Source organism: Dromaius novaehollandiae, chromosome 14 (genome assembly GCF_036370855.1).
Source record: "Dromaius novaehollandiae isolate bDroNov1 chromosome 14, bDroNov1.hap1, whole genome shotgun sequence".
Taxonomy (NCBI): domain Eukaryota; kingdom Metazoa; phylum Chordata; class Aves; order Casuariiformes; family Dromaiidae; genus Dromaius; species Dromaius novaehollandiae.
This window is the reverse complement of record NC_088111.1, coordinates 3,629,366-3,647,164: the sequence shown is the minus strand read 5'-3', so window position 1 is coordinate 3,647,164 and position 17,799 is coordinate 3,629,366. Positions and strand designations below refer to the sequence as shown.

General features: G+C 46.3%; 2 protein-coding genes across 4 annotated transcripts; both read right to left on the bottom strand.

Annotated features, from left to right (window-relative positions):
• Window positions 1-333: 333 nt before the first annotated feature.
• On the bottom strand, window positions 334-4,223 carry PLD6 (phospholipase D family member 6). Its single transcript, XM_026095127.2, has 2 exons — window positions 2,610-4,223; window positions 334-2,333 (listed from the first exon to the last, which is right to left on the bottom strand). Exons 1-2 carry the CDS (start codon window positions 3,013-3,015, stop codon window positions 2,092-2,094), a joined length of 648 nt encoding a protein of 215 aa, XP_025950912.2. The 5' UTR covers window positions 3,016-4,223; the 3' UTR covers window positions 334-2,091.
• A 1,121-nt stretch (window positions 4,224-5,344) lies between these two features.
• FLCN (folliculin) lies at window positions 5,345-15,947 on the bottom strand. Of its 3 annotated transcripts, none has more exons than XM_026095241.2 (12): window positions 15,742-15,947; window positions 14,810-15,088; window positions 13,918-14,064; window positions 12,998-13,219; window positions 12,364-12,524; window positions 11,520-11,611; window positions 10,610-10,800; window positions 9,238-9,351; window positions 8,774-8,897; window positions 8,306-8,437; window positions 7,461-7,566; window positions 5,345-6,781 (listed from the first exon to the last, which is right to left on the bottom strand). In XM_026095241.2, the coding sequence occupies exons 2-12, from the start codon at window positions 15,056-15,058 to the stop codon at window positions 6,580-6,582; spliced, it is 1,740 nt and encodes a 579-aa protein (XP_025951026.1). In that variant the 5' UTR covers window positions 15,059-15,088; window positions 15,742-15,947; the 3' UTR covers window positions 5,345-6,579. The 3 variants fall into 3 exon arrangements, with proteins under 3 accessions (XP_025951026.1, XP_025951023.1, XP_025951027.1); XM_026095238.2 differs by having other exon boundaries at window positions 15,679-15,945; XM_026095242.2 differs by lacking the exon at window positions 15,742-15,947 and adding an exon at window positions 15,426-15,519.
• Between the last annotated feature and the right edge of the window lie 1,852 nt (window positions 15,948-17,799).

The window sequence follows — 17,799 nt, the reverse complement described above, 5'->3', positions numbered from 1 at the left end:
TGCAGCAAGTAGCACATCTCACCTTCCTTTTAAGAGCAGTAAAATGTCTGAAGTAGTGTAAAGCTAATGCTGCTGTAGTGGATTTACTATGGAATGAACTTTCTCAGCTTCTTCCATAGTTGCTATGTACAGATAATAGCAATAGGCATTTTTCCCCCTCGTGCCAACTTTCTCTAACAGAACAGAGCAAATCTATAATCTGTTGCAGTCAGTTACTCTCTGCATCCTAAATAACACCTAAGCATAAGGATCTACTGGAATTTTTAATGACTTGAATCTTTGAAACTACCAACCTACAAGGACTGTCTGAAGTACAGAAGACATAAGATGCTATTGAGCTTTTCTGTGAGAATGGCATATTTAATAGGGCTAATCACAGCACTACAGTATCAGGTAACTGTGGTAACACAACATTAAGACTTTTTAGAGAGATTTTTGAGCACTTCAAGTAACTTCATATTCAGTATAAAGTAATTCTTACACAGACACTTGAATATTTAGGAGTTTTGAAACTCTCATTAAGTTTACACCCACCTTTGTTCTACCTTAAACTGTAAAGACAGAGATTCTGCAACTCCCAAAAAACTATTCCTGTAATGTATTTAGAATGGCAAGATTTGTAGGAAGTTGTTATATCTTTTACTAGACCAACTAGTACAGATGTAAAAAAAAAAAGGAATGCTCCAAATTTGGATGGCCAAGTTTGTCCATTTCTTTCCAACTGTATCAACAGTCTAACAAAAGATACTACCTCTCTCTACAAATTCCTTCTCTCATGACCTTAAAACATCACAGCCAATACAACATTCCTGCATCAGCTTTCTCTCATACATAATTAAAAACATGTTTAATGTTATGCTCCCTCTGCTGGCAAAGATAAAGTAACATGTTCCCAAAAAGGGGCCCTTGGTTAATTACTAGTACAGTAACAACAAAGCTCTAAAATGCAATGTAAACTGAAGTTTACATAAATGTACAACAACTAATTAGTCTGAATAAAAATAATCTTATTAACTTTATTCTCTTTAAAGACAAAACAGTAAGTGCGAAGATGGTCAACCCAAAAGAAAATATACAACCCCAAAAGAAAATATACTTCCTCAGAAAAACGCATCGTCTAACTGTTGTAGAAGATGACTTTTGGACAGGGACATAGCTGTCCAAGCATTCTGAACTGTCACTGCTATCCAGAGGGATGCTCTTGCCTCCTTCATGCTATTCGTTTGTCATCTGGTCCCCCATCCTTCTGCTACCTTCAAGCAATCCCGAGATCACTGAATCAGATCAGGAAACTGTATCCTGCCACCTGTATAGATGGGGCTTTCCTTCCACAGTGCCTTTCTGAACATCAGTGACTTAACTACAGCCATACTGGCTTTTAAGACAAGAGTGACTGCTCCTAAAAAAGTGCATCTCATCACTGCTTTCCAGCAATTTCCCTACACTTGCTGACTAGCGGATAAGCTGGTGTTAGTATGCATTCTGTCACTTTTACACTGGGACTTTACTAATCTTAAATGAAAGAAAAAGCAAATCTTCTATAGTAATTAACATTCAATATATATTTTTAATTTCTAACTTCATATTTTCCACAAAATCCCATTTACAAACTTTCAACAATTAATGCTAACAAAAAAGTAACAAAGTTGTTTTTAATCTCTCTGTAGGAGCTCTACCTTTGTTCACAGTCCTCTTAACGCTTCTTCTAGAGTTAGTCATGCAGAAGAACCATTGGTGTAAAATTCCATTCGGCAGTATCACAAGCTGATAAATACCTGTTTCACTGTTGAAATACCAAGCACCATGCAAACATTACCTTTTCTCCTGGGCACAGCACTGAGACTGTTCAATTTCTGAACTCTACCAATACAGTGCTACCCTAGCTATCCTCACATAATAGCTAGGCAAACAGTTGGGTGATTCTCCTTCATTTAGCATGCAATGGATCTGTGACACCTTAGGGTAGAAAGCGCTTTGCTTCTGCAGAGCTAAATTACAACCAAATAGATCATACACTGATGTCTATATATAATAATAAAATACATGAACGCCATTTGTTAAGTATTCCTCCAGCTCTGGGAAGCAGCTTAATCACTTATTTTCTTTGGAAAAAAATGTATAGTTGATGGGATTGTATTCTTCCCAAATCCTTTCAAACTCGGCCAGAAAAGGCTTCACATACTCCGCATCGTCCACGATCAGTACGTTCTCCCGGTTGTTCTGGATAGCTTGCGTGGTCCAGTTGAGGGAGCCCGTGATGAGCATCTTCTTGTCCACGATAGCAAACTTGTGATGCATGAAACCGTTCTCCTGGTCATGACGTACCGGGATCCCTGCAAAGACATAAAACCCTTTTCAAGGTCTCCTCTTCAGTGGCACAACCCAACACTGTGACACCTCCTCCCCCACCCCTTCAACTATCCCCGAAGGGTAACTTCATGCCTCGAAAACGCGTATCAGCAACGTGCTGGGCACAGACGCTAAAGGCGTCAGGCAAGCAGCCGGTTTTAACCAGCAGGAACCGCCCAAACGGCCGGGAGGTGCCACCCGTCAGGCGACCCGCCGCGCCGCAGCTCGCTCCCCGGGGAGGGCCGCGGCCCCGCGCTCACCAGCGCGCCGCAGCAGGCCGATCTGGGAGCCGTTGAGGGCCATGTACTGCGCGTCGGTGACGACGCGGACGCGGACGCCGCGGCGGTGGAGCAGCTGGACGGCGCGGCCCAGCTGCGGGCTGGAGAAGGCGAAGACACAGAGCTCGAGGGAGCGGCGGGCGGAGAGGAGGCGGCGCAGGAGGCGGCTGAGGGGGCAGTCGCCGCGCGGCAGCGGGCAGCGGCAGGCGCCGGGGGCTGCCGCCTCGCCCAGCAGCGCCTCGGTGCAGGTGACGCGCGAGGGGAAGAAGAGCACCTCGCGCACGGGCCGCCGCCGCCGCCGCCACGCCGCCAGCGCCTCGAGGGCCAGCACCGCCGCCAGCGCCGCCAGCGCCAGGCCCGCCCGCCGCCGCGCGCCCGCCGGCCACATGCCTCCCCCTCCCCCAACGGCCGCCGCCGCCTTTCCCGCGCGCGGAGGTCGCCAACGGCCGCCGCCGACAGGCGTCACCAACGGCCGCCGCCTTTCCCGCCGGCAGGGGTCACCAACGGCCGCCGCCGCCTTTCCCGCCGGCAGGGGTCACCAACGGCCGCCGCCGCCTTTCCCGCGCGCTGGAGCCTTCGCGCATGCGCGGGGCCGCCGCGTGCGCCGCGCGTGGAGCGCCGGTGCTCGGCGCTGCGCAGCTGCCGCGGCTCTCGGCTCCGCGCGTCGCGGGGGGGGGGACGTGTGGAAGCAAGCGCGTGCACTTAAGCCTGGTTTTTTCTCCCCCAAGCGGCCTCCTGGGGCTTGTGTGGGCAGGGCCTGGCTGGCGGGTGTCCGGCAGCTGGTCAGCTCGGTTGTCTGCTTGGCCCTTGCAAAGCTCTGCGCCCTTCGTCGTGTCCTGCGGGGAATTTTCTCTGCAGCGAGGGAGCGGTGGATCCAGGCTTAGCTGCGCACACCAAGAAGGGCGAAGGTGGTGTGAAACGAGGCCCTGGTGCTTGCTGGGAGCAAGCGCGTGTGGGTCGGCCTGCGCAAGCCCTGCTCACCGCCTCCGGAGGACTCTGACCCCTCCCCAGTGCCCCTCATTTACACTGCCCACGTTCAACAGGTTCCTCCTCAGCCCGCTGTAGGGATCATTTTTTTAAGCTGTTACCGCCCTGGCTGCTGCCCAGAGAGAGGGGTTGGATGCGGTCAACAGAACCGCTGCAAAAAGGTTTCGGCTGTAACGGCAGCCAAAACAAATGCCTGGGTGCTGGCGTGGGAGGCTTCGCCCATCGCGCTGCAGGCTGCGGCGTTCGTGCCTGCATTCCCTCCAGGTGCACGCTGCTCAGCCGTGCAGAAAGGGAAGCCGTGCTGGAATAAAATGTCCTCCTTTGATCAGTTTGTCTTCAAGGCGTATCATTTGGAGGAAAGGAGGGTGGTGAAAGATGGCTGCAGACATGCTCTTTTGTTAGTTAAGTTATGCTAAGAGCAGTGTGCACATTCCAGCTATCGCTGGCGGCAAAGTCAGTGCCTGTAGCCTAATCTGAGAGCTGCGAGAACTTGCCCAGACAATGTTTGGTAATCCTGAATGCAGATCTGTCCTGGCAGGCAAGCATATCTGTTTTTATGCTAAGCAGGCACCTTGGGTTTATAGATTTCAGCAACCTTCCCCTTTTTCCCTGTGGAGATGTTTTAAGTGTTAAGTTAGTGGTTTGCATAGTATGGCTCATAACTGATACATTGTCCAGAGACTCTCTGGTCCTGTTTGTGACAACACCCAGTTTCAGATTAGCAGGGAGAACAATCAGCGTTGGCTACGGCTCGTCACTTAAACAGCAAACAGAAGCAGAGGATGCAGGCTCACGCCTGACCCTGTGGTCAGCCATTTGCTGTTCTGAAAGAAACCGCACCTCTGTTCCCAAACCTAGGCGTTGCTAGTGGGTATTCGCACACAAACTGTGCACTACACACAGACTAGGCTGTTAATGCCAGGTTGCTTGGAAGAGCTACATTTTAAAAAATGCTAAGCATGGAAAAAGTTCAGAAGTCAAGGTCCTGAATACCACATAATGTTTTACCTCTTGTATTACATAGCTCTGAATTGGGCCAGAACTGCTTTCAAATAGAAAAAGTACTAGATCACAAGAACGAACCTGGTTCAGCACTGGGCACAGCACCTTCTGATGTGTCAAGCTGAAAAAGTATTTGTGATGAATGGGTCACTTTCTCCTCGTGGTAGCCACAACAGGGACGACTTATCTGCTACCAGAAATTCTAATTCACTAGTCCATGTTTTCCTAATTACTTCTGTCACTTTTCTTTTGCTGTTAGTGGGCTTTTTTCCTCATTACTAGCCCTAGCATGTGGGAAGCAAGATGTATATATGATGAAAAGCTTTCTTTCCTATGAATCCAGGTTGAGTGCCTCTTCTGTCTCATGTTTCCTTACTGATATTTTGGGAAACGCAAACCTTTTTGTGAACCCTGAAATTAAATAACTAATTCGTTCTTGAAGTAACAGAGTAATGCTTATTTCTAAGGGTCTGTTTGCTGTTTGAATATTCTGTGATTGTTTATGTCCAGAATCAAGCATTTTAAATTAAGGTACCTGAGCATCTCTTGCCCCATGTGTGTAAGAAACTAATATACAGGAAGAGGAAAAGACCTGCTGAATTCTGTAAATTACATCTAGGCAAAGGTGCAGAAATTATCCTGTGGATTGACAGTTGCTTCCCCCATCCCAAAACACAGACACACATACACACACTTACTTTAAACATTAAATCAAGACAAAACTAGACTTTATCCATTTTACAAAAATAGCTCTTAATGAGATTTAATGCCTGTCTCCATTTTACAGATGTTCCAGACAAAAGCTACCTGCATATTTTATACATAAGAACAGAACTTGTGAACAAGTTGGAACATCCCCTCTGAGCTCGTCTTGTTTGAATGAGTGTAGTAGGTCACCTGGGTAAAACCTGCCTGTAGCTTGTTAAAAATGTCTATGGTCATGTCAAGTTTTCCCAACAAGGATCCAGAAAAAGAATGACTTCACAACAGAAACAGTAATTCCTTACAATACAGTTAAGGAATGTCTGTTTAGGTAATCAAAAAATGCACCAATGTTGTCATGAAAGTAGTAAGCATTCAAAATGGCTAACATAAGGTTATATAGCAATGGAGCATCGACAGGTTAGATCTTTCCTGCTTAACTTAATTAGGAAGCTAGAAAGTTATTTCTGAAGACAGAACAATACCAGAGACCTTACCCTGGAGAGATTATCTTCACTGAAAGTTTTGCAACCACAGGCAAAACAATGTATTTTAGCCTCCGGAGAGGCAAGCAGACTGCAATTTGAGACTTCTTGTGTTACAATTCTCCCTCCCAGACAAGATTTACAAAGCAAATGCTAAAACTGTCTCAAGTTAAGATATAAATAAATAAACTGGAGTGACATGACTCCAGCAGGATACTCTTGACTTATGCTACAGCAGAAAATAGTCTCTTCATAAATCTGAGCATGAAGTGGTTTTAAATAGTTTACATGTGATCTGTGCCCTGTGACCTGTCACTTATTTTTGGTTCTTCTTCTCTCAGACCTTTAGAATATATTATGTGGGATTCAGAGAGATTAGTTATATCCATTTCCAGGAGTTCTGGATGTTGTCACAGGTATCTGAGTCTTGCCAATGAAATCTAAAACTGAGGTCTACTGCCACACTATAGTGCTTAATGATGACAGAACGGGATTTTAATTAACTCATGCTGGTTCTTTGCATGTTGCTGAATTTTAGTCTTGAGTCTGCAGGTCTAGATTTAGAGCTGAATTTCAGAACAGACAGCAGCATTATTTATTAGCACTTTTAGTCCAGTCTCACAGCAATTAGGAAAGGACTCAAGTCACTCTTCAAGTTAGTTTGAGGACCACAAGAATAGTGATGAAGTTCCACTGTGCACACGCTGCAGGCTTAGCAGTGATAACTCCGGGTTCCCTGCAGGTATCTGAGGGCAGCAAGTGAGGCTGGGCACCCCTTAGTTCCGGGACTCCGAGGAAGTTGGGCTGCGAACGGTTGACATCAGGTGGGACTTGTATGTCTTGCTCAGGCCAGTCATCCAGAACTTCAGAAGCTTGACGTTGTCCTCCTCTGCAGCTCCCAGGATGCTCAACAGTTTTTGGGTGTCCTCCTTGGGTCTGCTGTCCACTTTAGTGAATTTAAAGAGGACCTTCACTTTGCTGCAGAAACAAGAAATTCCTGTCGCTATTACAACGGACCTGAGCAGAATGAGCGGTAGCTTCTGTTGGCGCCTACAGCAACTAAATGTTAATCCAAACTTCAAAAAATATTCCAATCACTAGTAATATTCATAAGTCTAGTCTGTTTTTTCATTCTAGTGAAAAATTTAATAATTAACTGGGACAACTGGGAATTTCCCCTGGGAGGCAAATCTAGTGCCCATCTGGCCTTCAAGTGAATGTTAAAATCATAACAGCTCCATTAATTATTTCACCTGGCCAGTCTTTCTTTAACTACTTGCATCTTTGAAATGTAGTGCCTGAGGGTACAACCATGACATCTGTTTGGCATGTTGTCTGCACTAGAATATAACGTACCTTGACAGGCTTATATATATTTGCATACTTAATGGCTGTAATCTGTATAAGGCAGGCAAGTATTGCCATGTATGTAACTTACAGATGCATGAACTGAAGCATAAAGGTTGAGAACCACAGAAAGCCAAAAAGGTAGTTAGGCTAGAGTAGAACTGATATTCTTAGCTCCCAGCAGTGGAGTTTACTACTCTCAAGACTAAAGTGAAAGTTAACTGGCTACAAGTTTGTCCTGTACTCTGAAAAAATTGTTCCAGGGTTAATGCTGAAGCTGTTTCATCGAAAACAACACAGCTGCACTTACTTCATCCACTCTTCCTTCAGGCAAACAAGGCACTGATCCACAACATCTACAGACAGGTTCTGGTTGGTCAGAGCAGCTTCAATCTTGTTCAAGATGGTAGGGCCAACTACAAGAACAGAAAGAGGGAAAAAGGGTGAGAAACAGGACCTGGAAGATACAGATTACCTGTGTGCACCTCTACTACTAATTGTTAGCAAGGACCAATCCATTTATTTTTGTTCCATGTCTTAATCTGTTCCAGAGCACTGATTTGCACTCATTTTTCACTAGGACTTCCATCTGGTTATTAATGCAGTTCTTTCTACATACAGAAGGCTATACTATTAATAACAGCACAGCCAATTTCAAAACAGATCATTATCTGAGAACTAATCAAGTCAAATTCTTTCCTAAGCCAAGAAGAAATCCACCTGTTTTACAAGGTGGAAAAATATACCCCTCAGCTGCCTGCCTTGATTTAATTTCCATGGAAGAGGAGTTAAAGATCATCACTGGAAAAACATCTGATCCAAGAAGCAAAACAACTTTGTGAAGGATACCAGAACACACACACACAGGCTCAGGGGCCTTTGTTTTATTCAGACCCACTGTTAAACGGTAGTTGTTTGGATTCTGTTGTATCTAGTCTCAATTCAAAAGCTAGTAGAAATGCAAAGTTTTATATAATATATTAAATTAAAATGAAAATTTAACACCCCAGTTGCATACCGACCTGGCTTTCCGCCCAGACTTCCTTAAGGACCAGTAAATGAACAGCACAAAAAACAGTCAAAGATCAAGATGCTGTTTTGATCTCAGCACTACTGGTTTCTTCTGACAAAAGATCACGTTTTCAAAACACCCACCTCGATCTGCTGCAACAGGGCTACCGCTGGTGACAACAAACTCATACTTGTTGAGGGACTGCTCATCATCAAAAAGAGTTGGGTAGAGACTGGACCGGGTAGCAGTGCGAACTTCCACTAGGACTGCAAACTCTAGAACAACAAAAGCCCAGAAGAACATTCACTGAAATAGCCCAGATTCTAAAATGCAGCTACAAACCTGCTCCAAGAAAGCATGACTCAGTCAGCTTACAATACTTGGTCCAACAATAACCTTTGCTCACTATCAGCACTTGCAGCAAGTGTCACACCTTTCAGCTACTGATCAGGTAAAGATACGGGGGAAAAAAAATGAAGTGGCACTGGTTTCAGTTCATGCAGTGTTGTTAGAATATCTGCCAGTATTTTATATATATTAAAAAAAAAAAATGTTGTGGCCTTTAACACAAGATGGTAGGGAAAGGAGAGGGTTCTGCAACAGATTCTTACCAGATGATAATATGTGGGACGGGATCTGTACATGTGGGCTAAGCCCTAAGAAGTTACAACGATATGCCTCTTCATACTGGTCACTGTAGGGGATGATCCGCACGCAACCAACAGGCAGCATGGTCTAGAAAAGGAAGGAAACATGTCAAGAGAAGCATTGGAACTAAACCAGTAAGGTGCAAATATCTCCCTGATTTGCAGGGCCAGCCAAGGTTTGGAGTACTTCCGATGCAGATTCAGCTGATTTGGGGGATCAGAAGCATCTTAATCGGCTTGGAAAACTATGCAGTTGCTACACAGAAGACAACCAAGACGACCAAGGATTGTTTTTTTCTAAAAACCACATAATTTAGAACACATTCTCCACAAAATTACATGTTAGAGACAGGTCATTATGAACGCTTGACTACTAAAGAAATATATGTAAAAATATGCAGCCAGGAAGCAAAGAAAAAAGTTCCTACCCGTAGCACATCAAAAGCAGACTGGACCAGATCCATGTCTCGAGCTTTCCAGATGACCTGGTTCCCCATCAGAACATGCCAAGCCAGCATGCGGAATGCTGATGCCCCGAGAACCTGAAACAAAACCGTTCTGCATTGGTAATGAAAATTAGTGAAATATCCATTTTGGCCTGTTAAAAACATTACTGCCTCATAAAAAAACTGCCAGAACAAAAAAAAGCAGAAATAAACATGAAAATTTAGCAAGCTTTATGCACAGAGTAACAGGACTAAACCATAATGCCAAGATTAAGTGCTTTTTTGACAGGAAATAAAAGTGTCAGACTGTCATGCAAAACAATACTCTCTCCATCCATGGTTTCAAGAACAAACAGCAGCAAAATATCACCTTGCCAACATGCCTAATCAAAGATCCAATTCAATATTAAGCTCAATAATGGAAGAACAGTTTATTTTCTAGCTTCCTCCAAATCCTTTAGTTCTCTGGAGAGACTGCATGAATTAGCCCACTTGTTGGCCAAGTTAGTGGTTTTGGTTAAATGGACACATGCCCATTTGGAATGGGACTAAACTTCTATTAGATAGTAACAACTTTCAGGCATTTCTCTGATCTGGGTTATGTTCACAACAATGATCTAGTCACGAAAGATGAAACAATATTCCTAGACAAGCCTACACAGGCACAAATTTGCAATACAACGTGGCACAGTGATAGCTTCAAACATTCCAGATTAGAAAACAGGATAACAGAAGGAGACTAAAGAGATAAAGCAGAATAAAATCAAAAACACAGGAGGTTATTTGTCAGGAGTGTCCAGGAAAACAAGCCGGTGAGAAAGTGATTGTGGAACAAATGCACTGAACCTTCTCCCTCATCCAGGCAACTGGAAGCACTGAAGAGAAGCTAGATCTGCGCAGAACCATTTGTTTTGTTTGTAAATGATTTATTTTTTCCTCTCAAACACTTCTGTTTTAAGAAAATAAAACTTGGCTTTGAAGGTGCTGCACAATCTCTGTATTAAATGTTTGTCATTGCTCTTGGGAACAGGACAACTGCACAATTTGAGAGAAATCATATCATGGCCTCCCACATGATCACCAGAGGCTCAAGACAAAAGGACGATGATCTCAGAGACAAGAGTGCTCAGGGATGCAGTTAACACTGTCACTAGCCAAATATCAAACCGTTTCATGTTTCTTTGCTGACTCATTTAACCAGCAAGGCAAAAGCAGGTAGCACACAGAACCAGGGAAGAAGGCAAGTGCAGACTGCAGGAAAAAAAATATATTTTAAAAAAACCTTAACAGGAGAACAAGAGGTTATTAGCTTTTGAATACAGAATACATCAGAGTGTAAATGTACTCCTCTTACCTGTCTCATGTGCCTGAGGGAGCGAAAGACAGACAGCCTTCTGTGAGCTACATTCCAGCTGTTGCAGTCTGGCATCAGAGATGTTTCAGGTGGACATTTAGACAGCTCCTGCCCTTCTGCAACATCTGTCTGGGCAGAAGGCTTCTCTTCTTCCTCAGAACCATCCCATCCTTCTGACTCTTCTTTCAGGTCTAGATAAAAAAGGCAGAGTGGTCATAAAAATTGCTGGAGAGCTCCAGGAATGGGAACTGCCTCAGAAGTGCCTACACACCCTGCAGGCAACTGTTTTTGGCTAGATGTGGGGAGACAGAGCTCAGATGTAGAGCAAACACAGTAACTGAAAAAACTAGCATTAATAACAGGCAGACTTAAAGTAAAAAGTATAATCAAGTTTCACACTTCAGATGTAAGATAACCACCAAAATGTCAAGAAGGGATTTTCATCTATAGAACACAATGTCATATCTTTTGACCAGCTATGCATTCTCTATTCTTCCTTTAAAGGTCACAGCCAAAGCTTTCTAGATTCTAGTCTAAATGGATTAATAAAATAATTCAGCGTAAGAAAAATTTATAATCCTTTAATTTCAGTAAATTCTTCTGGCCACGGACATTCATTGGGAGGGCCAATCCAGCCAGACAGAACAATAAATCGTGATGATGCAACACTCCTACAGAAGTGGGAAACAACGTACATGCGTGCAGAGAGCCTATGAGGCCATGGGCCTTGATTTCACATTCCTGTCAGAGTTATCTGCATATAGGAGAACACATCAGCTACTGCACAGACTACCACAGAGGTAAAGTCCGAGAGAGATGGCCACATTTATGATGTTGATGAAAGGAGTTGGTGTTTCACCATCCAAAGTGTTCTCAAAGGTTCTTCCAGCTCTGGAAACTTTAGGCTCACCTGCAAGTTTTTCCATCTGAACAAGGGTGTCTTCTGTCGGTGCTCCCTCCAGAAGCTTCTCTGTAAGTCGGCTGCCACAAGCTTTCAAAAGCCTGGAAACATTGAAAAAATAAGAGGAGTGCTCATTAAGCCTACCTGCTAGGTACAAAAATCTTGCAAGAAACTTGGTGCAATGAGCTTAAAAGAATCTGATGACTACCACTCTGGTTCCTTTCAGCAGTTCTCGATGCTTTCCTCTGTGTGTAACTATCACTGCTTCTTACAACTACTGCCACCCAGTCACTGTAAGATCTACCATTTTGCAATTACTTTGTGCAACACTTTTCCCCCATCAAAGTCACATGCCAGTGTTGCAACCCTCTCTGTGGCATCTTTCCAGGGAAGTCTGATGAGCAAGTCAGGCACTGGAGCAATGTGCTGTGGAATCTCACAGACACGCTACCGTGCCAAACGCTGCACTCTTATGCTGCGTCTCACAATACAGGGGCACCTCCAGGTGAACAACCACTGTACAACAGATCGGGGCTGGGAACATCTTTTCTTGCTTTCTTCCGTACTATATTCCATACTGCAGAGCCTTTCCATCTAGATAGACGTGGTTTCCATTAGCAACCACATTAACAGGTTTAATTCACAGCAACAAGAGAACTTTTGTCCTAAAGGCACCAGAAGGCTGCTGTCTTTCTATGCTTCATTCCCTCTCACTCAGGGACTACTTCACAAAGCCCAGCTTACTAATTAGAAACAACCACCTGGACACTCAATTCATGTTTCCACCATTTTAGATATGAGAATTTTCTGTTCTTGAAGGAGTTATAGAAGCCAGAAACATAGATAGCATTACCAAGCAAAGGAAGTATGCAAACATGCCCACAGGTTTTCATCGTTGGTCAGTGAGGTTAAGGAGCGGGCTGCATTGCCGTTCCGCTGGTGCAGGAAGGGAGTGAACGCTGTGTTCATCCGCTGGGCACGCTGAGGGCACCCATACTGCTCTGCTTCAAACACCTATGTCACAAAAGAAGGGCAGTAAAAGTGACTGAAACAAGTAAAATGCTTAAGCAAACCTGAGACAAAAGAACAAGCGAAAAGGGCATGTCACATACAGTCACCAAAAGACATTGTAAAATACAGGAAAAGAGAGGAGAGGAACATCTTATTCTTAGACTGACTAAAGTTATCATCAGGCAACACCCATGCTCCCCAAAACGTTGTTCTTCACAACTTTAGCTACTTGAATTTCTAAGGAAGCCAGTGTCTAGCAGTTAGGGCTGTGAAAAATGTTACAACTTGTTTAAATTGACTTGAAGCTCATTCCTCCTCTCCTATGCCCAGATGTGGAATCTCCTCTTGTCCCTTGTGTCAACTTTAATGAGCTTCCTGGCTGCAGTGAGCTGGATTAGCTTTCTGATTCATCAGCAAACCAGCTACCATAAAGTTTTAGGAAAGCTGAGCCAAACTCACTCCCTGCACTGACCCACCTTGAGCGCTTTGCCCTGAAGTTCATCAATGATGCCTCTGATTTTTCCCAACAAGAAAGGCCAGGAGTTGATGAGATAAATCCGGTCCATCATGATAGTGATGATGCTGTACCAGCGCTGGAAACCACGAGCCAGGCTGTCTTTGATAAAGAAGGTATGGCTGAACACAAAGCCATGCTGTTCATCTCCAAAAAAAATAGGGCCTTCACGTCCTGGGCAGACCTGAAGGGGAGGGACACATACACCAAGCCAGTAGAGCACATCACACAGCTGAAACACTAAAACCCTGCTTGAACAAAGCTTCCTGTTCTTTCACACCCCCTCCCTCGAAACCTAAGTTACCCGGTGACTTAAACAAACCTTTTATAGGCTGCTATCCAAAATACATGGGCAAACAGACCTCCAGAGATAGGCTGCAAACACACAACCTTCATTTTAACTATTTTAAGAATTCAGCTCTGCTCCACTATAATAATTTTGAGAATTCACAATGAATTGCTGATTCTGACACACACACACACCCATTAAACTGTAAGGTTTCCCTTCCCTTCTATGAGATGCCAAACATAAATGGTCTGCAAAGATCAAACATTTCTTGATGCAAAGCAACAGATTCCAACATTTTTACAGACACAGCTCATCTCAGAAAGAAAAACAATAAATGCATAGGAGCAAAAACAATAAAGGGATATTTCTAGGTTCACAAGGAGAGAGGAAGGAACCCCCAAGGTTATCAAAGATCAACCCTGAAAATTCCCACCAATCCTGGAATGAATGGACTTCTGTGTCTTTCTTTCCACCTCCATTCCTTCCTTTTTCAGGCTGCACAGAGTGGCTAAGGTCAGCAAAGCAGTATCTTGGATTCAAAACAGTGCATAAGCCCACAGGTAGGTTTTCTCCCTGCACTCCAAGCCAGTTACCTCACAACTCAGACTGCGAACACAGGCCTGACGCACAATACTGAACAGCTGGGGGTGATTTGGGTGTTGGTGACTGACATACTTGATTGAAGTCTCTTTGTCATGGCTGACATATCCAGGATGTCCTCCTGCAAGAGAGCGGCAACCCTGAAGACAGAAAAGCAAAATCCAACAGTAAATGAGCATGCAACTACCTAAGGCTTCCAAAGGCCTCTGCATTTTCCCTTCAAAAGGTAAGGAAGTGATATTTTACAGATGCGAATGCAGATATTTATTAAGAGTAAGCCAGACATAGGAAGTTTGAGGCAAGGTCAGAATTTGAACCCAGCTCCTCAACTAGCATCTTATGGGCTATGTTTCCTCAGCTGCTATGCTCCTTTTCCACTCTTTAGTTTGATCAGGAATTTGATGCTGCCTCTACAAGTGGTCTAATTCAGTTAAACATTAACAGCAACTGTGAAACCAACTGGACTAATAAAAGTGGCCATTATCTAAAAGGAGGTAACTAACAGGTAGCTCAGAAAAGGTTCTAATAGCAGGCAAGCATGTGAACAACTGTGAACATATATTTTCTCTATCATTTTAATTGCCTTCGGGATTTTTTTTCCCTACTCAGCCACTAGAGAATCAGGTAACACAGGCTAAAGAGTCCTCAAAAGATCACCTTGGCAAAGTCTATATGCACAACAACAGCTCCTTAACATCTTGTTGTGGGTCATTACAAGTTTATAAGGACTTGGGGATCTTTTGGTACTGGCAGTCACATACAAATATGAATGCAGGTCACATGCATTTTTTCCTCCTAAGCAAGACAATTTACATTAGAAAAATCCATGCGCGCTTTAGTTAAGCAAGGGGTCGCTGATGTCTGCACACACACATACACACTTGCCTCACACATGTCTGACTTTTTCGGCCCTGGGCTGCTGGAGTCAGCACTGGCACCTTCTGCTGGGCTGTGCGAGCGGATCCTGCTGCTCATCTGAATGCCGCCTTCTTCTTCTTCCGCCTGCTCATTCTGCCCGGAGACGTCCCCGCTGCTTGCGCCTTGAGGAAGCGGTGAATGCAGAACCTCAGTACAAAAGAGGGTGCGAGGACCGTGGAGCTCACAAAAATGGCAGAGGGCAACGATAGCATTCATAGTGAGAGCTCAGCACATGGGTCAGGCCTCCTGCAAGAAAGGGAGGCAGCACAGCGTCAGCAAAATAGACAGACATCAAAACATCCCTGAGGCCCATCCGGCACAAGCCCTACTCCGCACTCCTCCGTAAGATCGTGGGGTTAAGCTCAGCTAGAGGCACTACGTGCTCAGTTTGTTTTTTCTGTGGTGAAGTAGGTGAAAGACACCAGCTGCAGCCTCCAAAACGTTTTCTCTTTGCCCCGGCGAAGCCCTGACACCAAGTTCCCCACAGGGCAGCCCCAACCTGGGCCGTCGTCACCCCTGACCACCCTGCTCTGCTCCGACCCGCACCAGGCCTGCGGCAGAGCCCCGGCGGGTGCACACTGACCCCTCCGCCGAGCGGGGAAGGGGCTCGCAGGGGTGTCACACCCGCACCGGGGAAGCGGGGCCCCCAGCAGACCCGGCCCCACGGGCGCCCTGACCGCGACCGGCCTCCCCTCAGCTGGGACCAGGCCCGGCCACCTCGGCCTTGAGGGGGTGACACTGGGCCAGGCCGACGTCCCCGGGCCCGGAGGCCTCAGCCCCGCCAAGCCGAGCCAGGCCCCCCCGCCGGGACGGCGCCCGCCCCCCGCCCCGCTCACCGCGGCTCCGGGCTCCCCCGCCCCGGCCCGTCCCGTGGCTCCGTGCGCCTGACACACACTGACCCGCCGGCCTGTACCATCCCTTGCAGCGGCGGCGGGGGTGTGTGTGTAAAGATGGCTTCCCGGCTCCGCCCGGGCCGCCGCCAACGGGCGGCAAGGGGAGGCGCGGCAAGGAGCGAGGCAGCGCAGCGGCACCGGCGGCTCGGCCTCACGGGTACGAAAGCGAGACCCGCTGGCCGCTTCCCCGAGTGTCCTCCCTTCCCCCCCGGTGCAGCAGTGGTTCGGTCCACGGCCTCCCTTTCCATATGCGTCGGGCAGAACCATTCTCTAAAAACCGGGGGGAAGCGATGAAGCTCTGGCCGACGGCTCCTCCCTTCCCTCTCCGTCCGCCGCACGTTTGCCGCGCGGCCCAGAGCAGACAAATATTTCCGGCCCCTTAGACGAGATAGGGACGAGCCGCCTCCTGCCACCGCCGCAGGCACTGGGCCCTGAGCCGACCCTGCTCCCCCCCCGGTCAAAGCGGGTGGTGGGGGCCAAAGGGCAGGTCACGTGACGGCCGCGCGGGGCGGGGCGTCGTGAGTGCGCAGGCGCGTTCGTTCCCTGCGGCGCCGTGCGCGGCGCTGTACACGGCGGGGCGGGCGGGCCCAGCCGGTAGCGCGGCTGCGGGTGGCGGCCGGGCAAGGCCGGGGGCTCCGGGGCTCGTCTCGGCCAGCCGCCGTCCAGGAACCACGGTTGCACGGCGGGCGGCAGGGAGCCCAGACCAGCAGCGCAACATGCGCGTTTCATAGTATTTTCAACTGCGCACGAAGCCGCCCAGCTGCTGCTGGTGCCGCCTGACACAAAGGAGAGGAGATGGTTCAAGGTTTAGTTAAAACGAGCACGCACAGGTCTTCCTCCCTTGAAGACGTGCAGCCTAGCACGTCGTGATGGCAATACTCGAGTATTACAACACTTCAGACTGATTAGAATATAAGATTAGGGCTGATGAAGGCTTCCTCCATTAAATATGACCTTTTTCCCCTCCCTTTGTGATATGAAGACAATTATATCTAGAAATTTACTCAGACACTTCCCCCCTTAAGACCCCGAAGGAAGGGAGCAGCCACCTCGAGTTAAAAGAAACAAGCCACTTTTAGTCTCCTAATGCACACATCCTCCTTCCTTCCAGTTACTCCAGTTTCTCATTAATGTCACACTGTTACTGGCTCACTATTTATACCTAGGAAAATATGGCAAAAGATAAGCCCCAAATTCCCTTGGAAGCAATTATCCTTTCAGGCTTTAAAATAATCAGTAGCTGGATTCTCCTGCTTCCCCTTATCCTGTGGGTGACCCCTAGAACACCTGAGCCTTACAGCAGGTCTTCCACAGTGCAATAGCCTAGATCTATAGCATTTCTGGAAACAGTGCTAAGGTAGAGGACTGTATTATTCTTCTCACGAGAACAAAAAGATCCAGTAAGTAAAATAAATAAATAAATAAATAAATAAATCAATCAATCAATCTACATTTTAACGTTCAGCTGAGTACACCTGGTATTGCTGCAGACAGCTTAAATCCTCACAAATAGCAGATATCAATGATACTACTAGAATACGTGCCCTTGGATCCAAGCAGCCATGCCTGGACTAAAGAATTACGCTTCTGTTGGAGAAAATGACACTCAAATGGTCAATGAGACTGATGATGATCATAACACGAGAGATGAGATCTGAATATAAAGAGACCTGATCTGCAGCAAATGTTGATCCCGAGTCCATCTAGCCCCGGAGCCTGTCTTAGAAAAAGCTGCTGCTGGCCCTGGTCCAAGGAGGACGTACTGCATGCTTGTGCAAAAGGAACCAGCTATTTCTACTAGAGATACACCAGGAAACCTCTGAGAAGCTACCAACAGAGCTTGAACAACTCCTGACCACAGGGCACGGCCACACACAGACGACAACTAGCGTCTCCCTCCAGCCAACCGTAACCACTTGTCCTGAGAAGTGACAAGAACCAGAGAACCCCCCAAAAGCTAAGAACAAGCCAAGTAAGACCTACTATCTCATTCTTTCAGGCCAGCCATTTAAGACAAATTAAGAAGAATTACTCGTTTGTTATCTTTATTTTCCAACAGTACAT